The sequence below is a fragment of the Pongo pygmaeus genome, chromosome 1, assembly GCF_028885625.2.
Source record: "Pongo pygmaeus isolate AG05252 chromosome 1, NHGRI_mPonPyg2-v2.0_pri, whole genome shotgun sequence".
Classification (NCBI taxonomy): domain Eukaryota; kingdom Metazoa; phylum Chordata; class Mammalia; order Primates; family Hominidae; genus Pongo; species Pongo pygmaeus.
The window spans coordinates 11,420,465-11,435,005 of NC_072373.2; the positions used below are offsets into that span (position 1 = coordinate 11,420,465).

Below are 14,541 nucleotides of genomic sequence, written 5' to 3' on the forward strand. Positions count from 1 at the left end.
ACTGAGGTAGGAGAATCACTTGAACCCGGGAGGTGGAGACTGCAGTGAGCTGAAATCATGCCATTGCACTCCAGCCTGGGCAACAGAGTGAGACTCTGTCTCAAAAACAAAAAAAGAAAATGGAGGGAACAGGAAAAGCAATTAAAGACAAGCAGGAGAGATCACTGGTAGCAAAAAAGGAGTCCACTATACGGGAGAAAAGATTAGAAAAGGAGACAGAATGTGAAAATACAAGATTGAAGTGAATGAAGAAGGAAATATATTGATGAAAAGAAGGGATTAACAGATATAAAAATTGGCTTTTTCTGAATGTATACAATCAAGTAAATTAAAAGAAACCAAAAGAGCCTATGAACATGAACTACTTCAGTTAATTAAAACCATTTGTTTTGCATTATTCTCACAGTGCTAAAAACGGGCTGGGCTGATGTGAGCTGGGGGATTCTCTCTGGACTGTGTCCTCACATTCTCTGCAGGACAAATTAGGTACCGTAGCGGGAAAGCCAGGAACAGGATTAGCTGCCATTATGGTTTATCTATTTATTTGACTACAGATATAGAGTTTTCTTCATTAAAGCAAGAAACTCTTGCTTTAATAATTTAGAAGCTTCTTCCTTATTCCATTAAATAATAGGAATAAAATGTTCAAATTATCTATTTAAAATCATTTTAAAATTATTCTTTCAAAGCTTTTGCCTAATTTGGGTGCGCTCGGATGCACTAGCGCAGTGCGACTCAAGATGCCAGGTCACGAGGGAACAAAACACCTGTACCTCCTCCACATAAAAATCGAACACATTGCTTCTAACAAAGTAAAAAAAAGTATATATACAAATATACATATATGTATATATGTACACATATGTACATGTATATATACACATTATATATGTATATACATATGTACACATGCACACATATGTACACACATATGCACACGTGTATCCATATATATGTGTACATATACATATATACCTGTATATGCATACAGGCGTGAGCCACCCCGCCCGGCCATTATGTGCTATTCTTGAAATCCATATTTGGCCGGCTGTGGTGGCTCACGCCTTTAATCCCAGCACTTTGGTAGGTCAAGGCGGGCAGATCACCTGAGGTCAGAAGGCAGAGACCAGCCAGGCCAACATGGCGAAACCCCGACTCGACTAAAAATACAAAAATTAGCCGGGTGTGGTGGCAGGCGCCTGGAATCCCAGCCACTCGGGAGACTGAGGCAGGAGAATCGCTTGAACCTGGGCAGCTGAGGTTGCAGTGAGCTGAGATCGTGCCACGGCACTGCAGTCTGGGTGACAGAGTGAGACTCCGTCTCAAAAATTAAAAAAAAAAAAAAAAATGGAGACATTAATAGGCAAATAAATTATACCTCAATATCTTATTCTACATCTGAATCACATCAAATTAAAATCTAAACTGTGCTTTAAGAAAAATATAGAGGATTCCAAGTAATATTACCTTTCTTTTAACAAATTTGTCCCAGTAGTTGTTGGGAAATGACCTAAAATATAGAAAAGCATAGAAGTAGATAGTATTATTTTTAATGACAAATAATAACATATCATTTGGGATATATGGCATACTTAAAATAATATGTAAACATATATCCTGCCATCCACATAAACTTACAATGAATTTGGTTAACATCACAAAATTTCCTGCATCATAGGTATTTGAATATTATTTTAAATATTAACATGTAAATATATACAAAAGATTATAAGCTGATACTTTAATGGAGAAGAATATGAGCATATTTATTAGGTAGCATTGTTATATTTATTTGTTTATAACATATCAGTACATAGATGTGTTTATCAATTGCCTTTAAAAATTAAAGTATCTAGAAACCTGTCATTGTTTTTCCCATGAAGAAAAAAATCTCCTTCCCACCAGTTATCCTCACAGAAACTTCGAGCATAGCACCGAAGCACAACTCTAGCGTCTTCACTAATACATAGAGAGTTTACCTAAAGGGACTGACTTGCTTAGAAATTAGTATTAATGGTAGGATTGCTAAATAAAACATTTAGTATTTAGAATAAACATGTATCATGTATAAATAATCTCCATTTGACAACTCGGAACCCCTTAGCAAATAACTTTTTAATTAGCAAAACTAATCACAATTTTAAAAAGATTTCACTCAAATAGTAAATGTAAACTATTACAACTATTGCACTAATTCTTTTTACAGTGGAAAATTATACTTTCGTGATGGATTTATACTCAGAACAGCAGCTAGTAGTTTGGATCTTGATCTCACAGGGCTAAATGTTTATCGGATAGAAAAAGCATTTGTTTTTCTGTCTTACATTTTACACCGTGTCCTAATATTTAGTTAGTTTCATGCTAGGGTGCTTGATGGTACTGAAAGTTGATAACTCAGATATGTTCAAGGTGTAAAATTCAATGTATTTTCCTTTAATGCTACAACTTTTTCGTTAATGAATAATTTTTGCTTCCTCTGCTTTTGGATGAGATAACCCTGCCTGCAGGTCATGCAATTCCTGCTACACACATCCCTGAATGCTGAGTAATGGATGTGAAGTTCCATCAGTGCTGTGGAAATGAACTCTAAGCCATTTTTGATTAAGGAATTCAGAACTCAGAGGGCAAAAACTGAGGACATCCATTAGGAGTTGGACGGCGCTGAGTCTTTAGATTTTTCTTGGCTGAATATATCACTATTATTCACCTCTGCTAAACTTTTGACAAATCTGCAGGAACTCCAACCAAGTATTTTCATGTCTGGAAATTTTTGAGTGCACAAAGTCTCATATAATTATTTACTCACTGTGTGTTGATTACGAGTCTATCCCACTGGCCTTTAATATCATCTTCTGAAGGCTGTTCTGTAATATAAAGCCCATCAAATTCCAATTTCCGTGCCACTTCCTTTTCTCGCTTAAAAATAACCAATGGGACCTACACAGGAAAAATAAATATGTTAAAATTAGTTTAGATTTACTGGCATATCTTGTGGTCACTATCTTTACAAAACAGCTTTTGGAAAGAAATATTTCCTGTGTACTTCTAGGAAGGTAAAAATGGAATGAAAATGAATCGGCTATATTCAAGCAGGAAGAAGCATCTAGACGGTTTTGGAAAAACAAGATAGAATAGATATTACATATATGCATATGTTTTTAAACACATGGGGCTTATAGATAATTACACTAATGAAATCATTTTTAAACTTCAAAGATGAACAGATGATTATGTAAAATCATTTTCTTTTTACATATATCTCTCAACATGAATGAGTGAAATAAAATTTAGCAATTGCAGCAATGTTCCCAAATGCATGCTACTGAAGTGCAGTTTTATTTGAGAAACCTCTTTAATAATTTCATGCTCAGCATCACCGCATGCTATTTTGAGATAAATTTTAATTTCAACATCAGCAAAAATCTCTGTCAGTTTGTCAAAATATCTCCAGAACATAATGATTCTCTAGAACATAATGATTCTCTTTTTACATGGACAGACTTTCCACAAGGCACAGACAGCAGATAGACACAGATATTCTGGAAATAGCCAAGAATATGCATTCCCATAAAACAGAATAAATGGGAGGAAAGGAGTTCCTGAATAACTCTTTACATTCTAGTCTTTTACTCTGAGCCCTGGTTTTTCAAACGTCTTCTGCAAGATTTACAACCAGAGGCAGAGGACAGTGAAAGTGAAATAAAGGCATTACAGTAAAAAAGCGCCTTGCTAGGAAAAGATAAAGAGGTTTGGACAGGTAATGGGCAGCCCTGAGCACTCAGAGAGATTATCTTGGGTTCTATTCACCAAATTATATTGTTCCCTTGGCAGGCCTCTAGGGATAAAGCTGCATTAGTTTCTGGGTGAAGTGTGACAAATCATGAGGCATTTCTGCCAAGAATAGCAGTAGATACTTCCCTCATAATAAAACAATAAAATGACTCCTAGGATCGATACAATGTATTTCTATAAGTCTTAATACACCAAGTATCACTGCATTACCATGAGACATAGTGGGTAGGTGAGCTCACTTCTGTAGGGCCAAGTTATAGGTGAAATTCTCTATGTGAATAATTATCAGTACACGAAAGAAAGCTACTTTAAGACAGCTCATGGCCATAGCCCCTTCCCAGGGCAGACTAGTCAATGTAGACATAAAAAGGCCAGGCTCCAATGCCCCAGGCCAGGACAGCCCTGCAGAGGCATCCCAGCTTTGGAGACTGCACCTGCTGTGTCTATAGTAGCCCAGCTTTCGCCTCTGTCCCATCCTGCTTCCTCCATTTGCCCCATGCGCATTGATTCATGGAGCATTCCCCTCAGAAACTTTGTGCACAAAATTTCCAGCTCAGAATCTGCTTCCCCAGAGGTCCAGCCTGCAACACACACACACACACACACACACACACACACACAGACACAGGTACCTTGGTGCCTTACTATCTTACTTTCAAGCAGTAGTATCCAATGATGCAGAAGAAAGAAATGACCGTGTGCAGAATAGCTAAGATACGCAACGTGGGCTCCATGTAGCCGCTGCTCTCCTCTAGTACATAGTGAACTGCGATGATTCTATGAGAGCTGCTCTCCAGGCTGGTCACTTTGGCATTTTCACTTGAACTTCTAGTGGGGAGCTCCTTTCCTTCAACCACAGAAGAAGTGGAGACCTGATTCAAAGCATTTAAAGTAGAGTCAGTTTGCTGCATCTAAGATATCATTGCAAGCAAAAGACAAAAGAAATATAGCCTTTTTAGCAAATAGTTGCATGTGAAGTCACTGCATAATGAAAGGACTAATAGCAAAGGCTAAAAACGATAGCTTTTCAAAAACCAAAGGCAAGTAATGAACATAATTTTAACATTCATTCTTATTCAACCAAAAATTCTGAGGATTCCAATGCATGCTAAAAAATTAGATGGCTAAGCTCTCCTCTCAATTACAAAAGAATGTAATATAATACAGGTATGCCACACCCAGACATAGTCACAAGTAAGATATTCAGCTAAATTAGGCTGGGAATACTGTGGGGAAGCCCTCTGCTAAATCAAATGCCCTTCATCTGAGGCACTTCTCACTTCTCAGGAACAAATCTATCTTGCCTAACCTAGATAACAGTGATATCAGTGCCTAGACATCAGTATTTCATAATAGGTTTAGACATGTTCACTAGCAGTAGTAGATATGTTCATTGTGAAATCTTTACATTCATTTCTGCTTATTTGTAGTTTTATACCAGTTATTAAAACAGTAAGATGTACATACCTTATAAAAGAGCAAGATGAAATTGATAGCAAATGCGACAAATAAGGCTAACATTCTCATGTTGTAAAAGTTGCGAGCAAAATAGTTCTGAGGGTGAAAAACATTATGAGAAGGTCACTGAATCAAGAGGCTTGAAATCTGCAGACAATTTAAATAAAGCATTCATTCATTCGCAAACAATTGATAGCAAGCCTACTGTTTAAAGCACCATTCTTGGTGCTGCAGAACTAACGGTGAAGGAGAACATTTCTGCCACCATGGAGGAGATAAAGAATAAAAAAGCATACCCACAAGTGAAAAACGTAGTTTCAGAGAATGTTAAATGCTAAGAAGAAAACTACATCAGGTTAGGAGCTTAGAGAATAGGGGTGCTATTTTAGATGGTGTTGGCCTGGGAAGGTTTATCTCAGGAGGTGAGCTTTGAACAGAGAGGCCTGAATGCAGAAGCGGGGAGCAAGTCATACAAATATTTGGGGGAAGAGTGTGTCAAAGAGAGGAGCAACAAGGGCAGAGGCCCTGAGTTAGGAGTGATGTTGGTGTGTTTGAGAAATAGAAGGAAACACAGTGAGAAGAAGGGAGACTGATGTGTGGGGGTGGCAGGGGGGATGTGATCAGACAGGTAAGCAGGGGGCAGGGTTTTGTAGGCTTCTGATAAAAGGTTGTCTTGTCTTTGACAGTGTGGTGGTTCAGTTTACAACCTCTGAGGCCTCACTGCCTGGATATGAAGCCTGCCTCCCTCCATTTCCTAGTGTGGGATATGGACAAATGACTTAATCTTTTCTGTAGCATCACTCTGCTCATCTGTGTGTGAAATGGGGATAACAAAAGACCTTAACTCTTAAGTGCGCTTTGAAGATGAAATGAGTTAATATAGGGAAAGTTCGTTATTAATATAATTATTATTATGTTGATTATCTATAATAAATGTAATATTCTAGTATAATTATTATTTTATTTTAGGTGGGATGGGAAGCTATTAGAGGATTTGAGGAAGGCTTGATGCAGTTGGATTATGATTTGGAAGGCCCACTCCAGCTACTATGTGAAAACTGATAGTAGTGGAACAAGAGTGAAAACAAGAGGACCAGTTAGAAAGTAAGTTAGTACAAGACGTCAGGCAGAGGTGAGATTCATGGTGGTGGATTGGACTTAATGGTACCTGTGGAGATGGCAAGAACTGGGCAGACTCGATGTATTTGGAACAACTGAGAATAATTATCATTGGGTTGTATTTAAGGTGGGAAAGAGAGGGTTCAAAGACAATACCTTCTGAATTTGGGAGCCTGAGCAACTAAGCAAACAGCTGGTACAATTTATTGGGCTGGGAAAAAATAAAGCCTAGAGAAGTGGGTTTAAAGTAATAGGTTATGGTGGACATTAAGTATTTGTTTTAATATTAAGTGGGAGATGTCAGTATAATATACGTGGATATGTCAGAGGATTTACCATAATAAAGCTACATCAAAATGTAACACCTCAGAATGATATTCCCCTCTGTGTACACACCCCATCTCTGTTCGTGTCATTTCCCCACACAGGACCCCATCTTTACTGCCAGAGCTTACTAGAACAAGGCTGTCCAGCATACCCAGACTGGGTCAGTTTCACTGGTTCTCCTTGGAAGGTGGATCTGGGTCACAGAGGCTGAGTTAGCTAGCCTGAGCTCTCACTTAGGGGAAAAGGGGCCTTTGTTAGATGGATGTGGCCATGATTGGTCATGTGCATGCAAATCGGTGAGCCGAGAAAGATAGCAAAGAGATGCAGGAAAAGGGAGGACCTGTGCAGAGACAATGGAACATGTGAACCCTGACACAGCGAAAGCTGGAAGCAAAATCTCAACTACTCGGTTTACACAACTGCAGTTAAACACATTCTTCAGGAATCCACTGGGGTATTGCAGTGCCCATTCAACCTTCAAACCGTCTATAATAGAACTATACCTGCAGCCATGGAAGCCATTATGACATACCAAATTAATAATTATTCAGAGTTATCTAGGAAACATTTCTGTTCAGTGTACTCTGTATTAAACAATATAGGGAAAATACAAGATGGTTTAGGAAACGTAGTTACAACTAAATTAAAATATATTTGCATAAAATATATAATACATAAACATGTTTAAAGATAAGCATTTAGAATATATAATTACTGAGGACAGTCCACTTTCCTTATAGGTGAAATTCAATAGTCCATTGAGTTTCTGGGTTGTCAATTTTTGATTTCTCAAGGGCCGTAAAACACTAAATATGACTCTGCTGTTCAAATGGCTTTATTATGAGGGTTGTTGTTCTTAAATTCTAGGTCTAACATCACTGGTCAGTACCTCTTGTAGGTGGATTCTACATGCTTATCCCCTATCCTTTTCCTCCTTTATAAAAGTTATAAAAATTATGCATATATACATACATATATATAATTATACATATATACACATATAATTATAAAAATTATACGTATGTGTATATATGTATAATTTTTATATACATATACATATATGTATATGTGTATTTATGTATAATTTTTATAAAGGAGGAAAAGGATAGGAGGTAAGCATGTAGGAAAAGGATAGGAGACACATATATGTGTATATATGTGACATTACACATGCATGTTTATAAAAGGCCTTTCAAACAATATTTTTAAGAATTTCAAGATAAATATGAATAGAGAGCTATACGTTTTGTTTTCCAAATATGAATGTGTGCTTTACTAATTAGGGGAACACCTCTGCAAAATGTACAGGACACTACATAAAGAACTGTAATCCCTCTCTTAAAGAACAATTTTGAATAGACCTTCTTATTATCAATGGAAAGTAGCTCAATTAGCTAATATTTTTATACCTGAATTTTTAAGTAAAAGGGTGATGTTACAGAAATACTGACTAATCTAGTACTGGAACATTTTTGAATTACTTGTGTCCTAGAAGGCACATCTTGCTTTAAAATCTGTTGCAGGTCCTCAGAATATGTTTATTCACTTGCCCTAATGTCTTTGTGGGCAGACACTGGGAGCACTGTCCTGGCAGCAACCAAATGAAAGGGTTTCAGGGAGTGGGAACATGAGTAGAGGTTACGGGTTTGATAGTAGGCAGCAGTGGGCCAGAGACATTCACTATAAAAGACAAACACACTACAATGAGCAAATCAAACATGTGCTGGACTGACCTGGTTCCCTAATTGCCACTCAGGGAGAGGTCAGCAAATATTTACTGAGCCTAAATTATTATGGTATTGCACTATATCAGTAACAATATTCATTCTAAAACATCTTACTAGAAGTTTCTGTTGATACGCTATGATTTTCTTCCAGAATGCTGACTCTGGCACTTCTGGTTCTCCATATCTGTGTGTGTGAAGCTGCCTCAACTTTTGTTTGCCCTTGTCTTCCTTGGCTTTCTCTTCTTTTTCTCCATCTTCTCCCCTATGAAAACAAATGAACAAAACATAAGCTCTCCAGAAACTAAAGAACTAAACGGGTGCTGTGGAAAATTACCCAAGTGAACAAATATTTTAGACCATCGTATCACTTTTGAAAACTAATTGCTTTTCCAGTGAATGATAATATTCTGAATTTTAGAATCGGGTAAGATTTCCTATTGATCACAGTCCCCTGTAGATGGGTAATTCTGTGAAGTTGAAATATAGAGGACATTTTATAGGCTTGAAGAATCTTTATACATAGCAGATTCCTTTCAATTCTGCAATAAAACATTTAAGAAAAGAACAATGAAGATTGATTTTGCTGTGACTGCCAAACATACCCTATTTTTAAATTATAATTTCAATGCTTTTTTTTTTTGAGACGGAGTCTTGCTCTGTCACCCTGGCTGGAATGCAGGGGCGCCATCTCAGCTCACTGCAACCTCTACCTCCCGGGTTCAAGTGATTCTCCTGCCTCAGCTTTCAAAAGTAGCTGGGATTATAGGCACGTGCCACCATGCCCGGCTAACTTTTTTTTTTAATATTTTTAGTAGACACGGGGTTTCACCATGTTGGCCAGGCTGGTCTTGAACTCCTGACCTCATGATCCGCCCGCCTCGGCCTCCCAAAGTGCTGGGATTACAGGTGTGAGCCACCGCGCCCAGCCTATAATTTTAATGCACAATTTTTAACATTTGCCATTAAGATTTAAAATCAGAGACCTACACACTTAGTTGTTCACACGTATAAAGTGTATCATTATACTCATACTTTGACATATATTAATTGTAATTAATTTTATTACATAAAATATATTAAGTGAATTATAGTAATGATATATTAATTCCAGACAATAATGGAATTAGAAGAATTGACATTTGATATCCTTTAGGTGCAAAATATCAGTCCTTCATTAAAGTGAAGTCATATGTATTAATACATAAACCAGAAATATTAATATATAAGCGATACTTAATCTTAACTCATATGACGTATATATTAGTTAAAGAATTGCCATTGAAACGCCTGTCTTGCTGTTATTTATGTCTACTTTTTATGTGGCCATTTTTACAACTGACCCAATAGTGTGAGATCTATGACAATGAATAGTGCTGACTACAAAAACATATGACGAAAACAGACCAAAGAAAATGACAGAATAGAGGAGAAAATTTCAATGCTATGGGAGAATAGTGGCATTACAGGCACCTAAAAGCTTCCTTTCTTTCTTCCCCCAACTTTTCAAATGTGCATATAAAATTCTATAAATGTGGAGAAAGATATAGGCTTCAATTATTCAGAGAAACCTGATGTTATGAGGGAGTTAGGCATTTTCATCACCTCACATCCAGCTCTTTTTTACTGCTGTGTTGATACCAGGAGTGTTGGTGAAAATGAAGGTTCCCAGGCCCCACACCAGACCTGCTGAGGCAGGATCTATGGCTTGGGGCCCAGGAATGTTTGTTTTAACCAACTCTCCCGGCGAGGTTTACGCATGCGGCCCTGGGTCTATGGTTTAAGGAGCACCACTCCACAGGATTCCATGAAAGTGCACTTGGAATGTTTGTTTCCTCCCTTCTTGGAAAGGACAGAAATACATGAGTGATTTTTAAAGACAGAACTGTGGCCCTGAGTCTTCTTACAAACAGCATTCCATGCAATCACTGGAGTCTTTCCTGCTGAGAGAGAATCACACAAACGGAGGTCCCCACGGAATGAGAGGAAAAGACTAGACTGGCAGCCCTGGGGGTGTCTACGGTGATCCCTGCCCGCGGCCTGAGGTCCTCGCAGTCACAGCCTCTCCACGGAGATGGCACAATTAGTTCTGTGGTTCCTTGACAATATGAGATCCTCCCTTGCAGCTCCCAAAGACAGAGTATAAGAAAAAGAGATGTAATGACAAACTGAAACGAAGGAAAAGTATATGCAGACTATACATACTCGGCTTTTTCAGGTTCAGATTTGGTTTCTTCTTTTTCTTCCTTGTCTTCTTCTTTTGCCTTCTGTTCCTTGAATGAGTCAATGGGGAAAAGAAAACCAGGATTACCCATCACCTTTGAAAGAACTGAGGGAGCCATGTGACCATGTGTCAAACCATAACCTATATAAGATACCCTCTGGCTTATACCACGATGAAAACGCCACGTGTTTTTCATTTTACTGGGCCAAACATCTCCCACTTCTGCACACTGACCTACTGCACCAGCAGTAGGGACAAACTTTCTGGACTCCTTTTCACTCTCTTTTCTCATTTCAGAAATACCCTTCTTTATCTTAAGCACCTACTAAAATCTTACTCATCCTTGAAGGCCAATTTAAGTCCTACTTCTTCATTCTTATCTAACTACCTTAAACCATACTGGCGTTGCCATTTTCTCAACATAACCAACCCCTGCTGCCCTGCCTATACTATTTCACAGTTAACCCTTTTCTAGTTTCTTCATGTGTGTTAGTTTTATCTCTGGAATAAACTTTTTAAGGTAATTTGAAGGCAGTGACCCCATCTCTTACCTTTGAATTCCCTATGATACCCAGTGGTGTCAGACACTTGGTAAATATGCCATATTTATGGATGGAATGATGGCTCTATGGACTAATGACTACAAAGAACATACAATGAAAACAGGCTAAAGAAAATCACAGAACAGAGGAGAAAATTTCAATGATCTGTGAGAATAATGCCACTTACAGGTATCTAAAAGTTTTCTTTTCCCAACTTTTCAGATGTGCATATAAAATTATATAAAAGTGGAGAGAGATGTAGGCTACAGTTAGGGTGGGTACGGAAGCTTACACCTTAATAGTTTAAGATAATTTAATAATTCACAAGGACTCTTAAAAACACTAACTTTGTTTACCAAAAAGCATTTCTCTTTGGAAATTCAAGTCACATAGGTAACACCATTGTGGCACTAGCATGAAACCTGGTCTGATGATCATTTATTATACCCACCTGAAGTCCAGAGAGAATGCTGCTGTGACTTAGAGATAAATTACCTGAAATTTTTCTTGCACTTCAGGCATGGGGACTGGGTTGCTCATGAGGTCACTGAGCCCAGCATTTGGATTATGAGGAATTAGTTTGTACTGTCCTCCTTCTCTCTTCAGATCCAGGCCAAAGATGTCCGAAAGAAGGTCACTTTCTTCTGTCAGCTCCTTTAAGTCGGTCAGATCCTCCGAGGGCAGGGCGGCTTCCAGGGGTTTCCTCTCTCCCTCCTCCCCATCTCCTCTAACCTCATCCTGAGTGGGGTCTGGCATGTTGGCTAACAGTTCTGCAACTTTGATCTTTTTAGCACCTTCGACCAGGCTTCCCCCAAGCAGCAGGCTGCAAATGATGCGGAAAAAGCCTCTGAAAACGCTGGCCGCGAAGTGCAAGAGGGTCATAAAAATACTCCAGTAGGATGAAAAGAAGGCCGTGACCATGTCCTTCACGGTCATCTTTTTGACTTTTTTCATCTGCTTCTTCAGGCTCTTCAGACTGAGCATTCGCATAAGGGTCAAGATATTGTACCTGAGCGCAAACAGGGCCGACTTGACCGTCAGAATGGAGAAGAAAGCCATTCTCGGCCCCTGCTCTTCTGGCCTCTCCTTCTCACTTTCTTCCTTATTTGCTGACCTCTCGTTCAAATCCGACTCTGAGATCTGAGCTGCCAGCTGCATTTCAAAGATGGTGTCCTCGCAGAAGTTCACAAAGAGTTCCATCTTCTCTTTTTCTCCTCCTTCGTTGACCACATCAAATATGAACTGTCTTTTGGACTCCTTGACCTGGGGCTTCTCCCACTGGGTTCGGCTGGACTCACTGATTTCAAAATAGACTCTCTCGATGCGTTTGGCGCTTCCCATGATTTCGATGCGGCCCAGAAAGGGCTGGAAATAATTCAGGACGCTCTCTGCTAATTCCAGAAAAGTCTGAAGTCGGGTATCGTTGGGCATGTGCTCAGAGAGGTTTGTCAGAAGGACAGCGACATTGAAGCCGATGTCCTTCGCAGGTTCGTGGAAGCGTTTGACGAACTCTTCATAGTCGAGGGTTTCATTCTCATCCGTCTCCGCACAAGACAGAAGAAATTCCGTTTCTGACTGCGTGTAGTGCTTATGACTCTCCATCGCTTTGTGGAAGTCCCTCTTGGAAATGACTCCCTTGCCGTCGGGGTCATATTCTTTAAAAGTATCAGACGACGTCAAATCTTTTAGTTTTAAGAACATGTCAAAAAACTTGAGAATCATCTCCACATTGTTGGAAGATTCCACAAGCATATCCACCATCTGTTTGCCAATCGTTCCATTAACAACATTACCTGGTGGTAAAGCAGTTGCATTTGTTTAAAATAAACGGTAACAAAATCAATGATTATAGAGAAAATAACAATATAGATCCTTCATAACATCTGAATCAAGGATATGTCCCTGTTTATCTCCCACTCTATAAAAGATAATTATTTATAAACTATAGTTTAAAAAATGATTACACAAACATGTGTAACCCTATTTACAGAGTAATTAGACTGACACACATAAAATATTTCAACAAAAGTTGACATTTTTCCCCTCAAATCAATCAAAGAAGCAACGTTTTAGATAAAGACAATGAGCCAAAGAGCCAGAAACTAAAATCAAGTTTCATGTTAATAATAAAAATAAACATTTGCTCAGCCCTTTAGAGTTGAAAAATCACTATCATAGACAATCTCTGATTTAATGTTCATATGTAAGGCAGGTACTTTTTGTTAACCCTAAATTTACTGATGAGGAAATTGAAGTTCAACAAGACTAAATTAATGGGCCCGTTGTGACTTAATTATTAAAGGTTAGTGCCAGGTCTTCAGATCCTGAGAGCAAACTATACACTTTTTCTAATCCATAATGAAAAGCACCTTTCTACATTTCTTCACGATTCAGTGTGTATAGTTAGCAAACGGCAGATTCCTGAACTACAGAATCACAGAATGCTTTTATTCATTGAACAGAACGTGCTATATAACATAAAGACAGGCAGGAGAAGAAAGGGCACTGGCCAGAGGTCCACAGAGTCAATCTGAGAAGCAGTAAGCACCGTGGTGTTAAGAGTGTGGGATCTGGAGCCACATTGTTGGGTTTGAATCCAGGCTTAATGTGCTCAGCAACCTGGGCAGATTTCTTAGCCTCTCTGTACCTCAGTTTCCTCATTTGCAAACTTGAGATAATATTACCATCGAACTCATAAACTTGTTACTAGGATTAAATAAGTACTTAATTCAGTATCTGGCACATTATGAGGCTGGTTTTAAGTCACTGCCGTGGTTGCTGCTACTGCAGTTATTATTGTTGCTGTTTGTTAGTATTTAACCCAAAATTCGAATCGGGGCCATGCATGGAAAAATGGCTCCTGTGCTTAAAGGGTATAAAGTGGCTACTGTTGCCACCAACGAAGGGCTTTAAGCAGATGCTGCCACTTCAAAGTCCTAGCACGAGGCGTGACAGCTGCCTCAGTTAACTAAAGTGGAGTTATGCCATGTATGGCAGACGCGGAGAGAAAATAGGAAGAAGTTAAGAAAAAGTGATAGGCACCGTAATACCAAACATTTCTTAGTTGTTTTGGTTGTATTTATAGGATTCCACTGAATTCTCACATCAATCTATCATTTCCATTTTGCAGAGGAAGAAACTGAAAAAATGGAGATGTAGCTTGTCCAAGGGTCATACCGCCCAGAGGTAAGGAAGCCAGGATTTAAACTCTGGCGGTGGATTTGGAGCCCAAACTCTTAACTGCTACATTTCCTGCCTGCTACAGAAAAAAAAAAAAATGCAATAAAATAAGCTGGGAAGAAAAAAAAAGAGAAAATTAAAACTGAGGCTGTAGTGGGGAGAACAAGACTACCAC

At 38.7% G+C, this 14,541-nt stretch overlaps 1 protein-coding gene across 5 annotated transcripts in view; it reads right to left on the reverse strand.

Annotated features, from left to right (window-relative positions):
* The window catches only part of RYR2 (ryanodine receptor 2), a 789,753-nt gene that overhangs the window by 35,812 nt on the left and 739,400 nt on the right, over positions 1–14,541 (reverse strand). For all 5 annotated transcript variants that reach the window (XM_054448216.2, XM_054448137.2, XM_054448051.2 and 2 more), the window contains 7 exons: positions 11,682–12,979; positions 10,626–10,693; positions 8,538–8,685; positions 5,260–5,346; positions 4,446–4,664; positions 2,807–2,937; positions 1,468–1,510 (listed from right to left, as the gene is read on the reverse strand). In XM_054448216.2, coding sequence (XP_054304191.1) covers positions 1,468–1,510; positions 2,807–2,937; positions 4,446–4,664; positions 5,260–5,346; positions 8,538–8,685; positions 10,626–10,693; positions 11,682–12,979 — 1,994 coding nt within the window. The remainder of the gene's footprint in view (positions 1–1,467; positions 1,511–2,806; positions 2,938–4,445; positions 4,665–5,259; positions 5,347–8,537; positions 8,686–10,625; positions 10,694–11,681; positions 12,980–14,541) is intronic.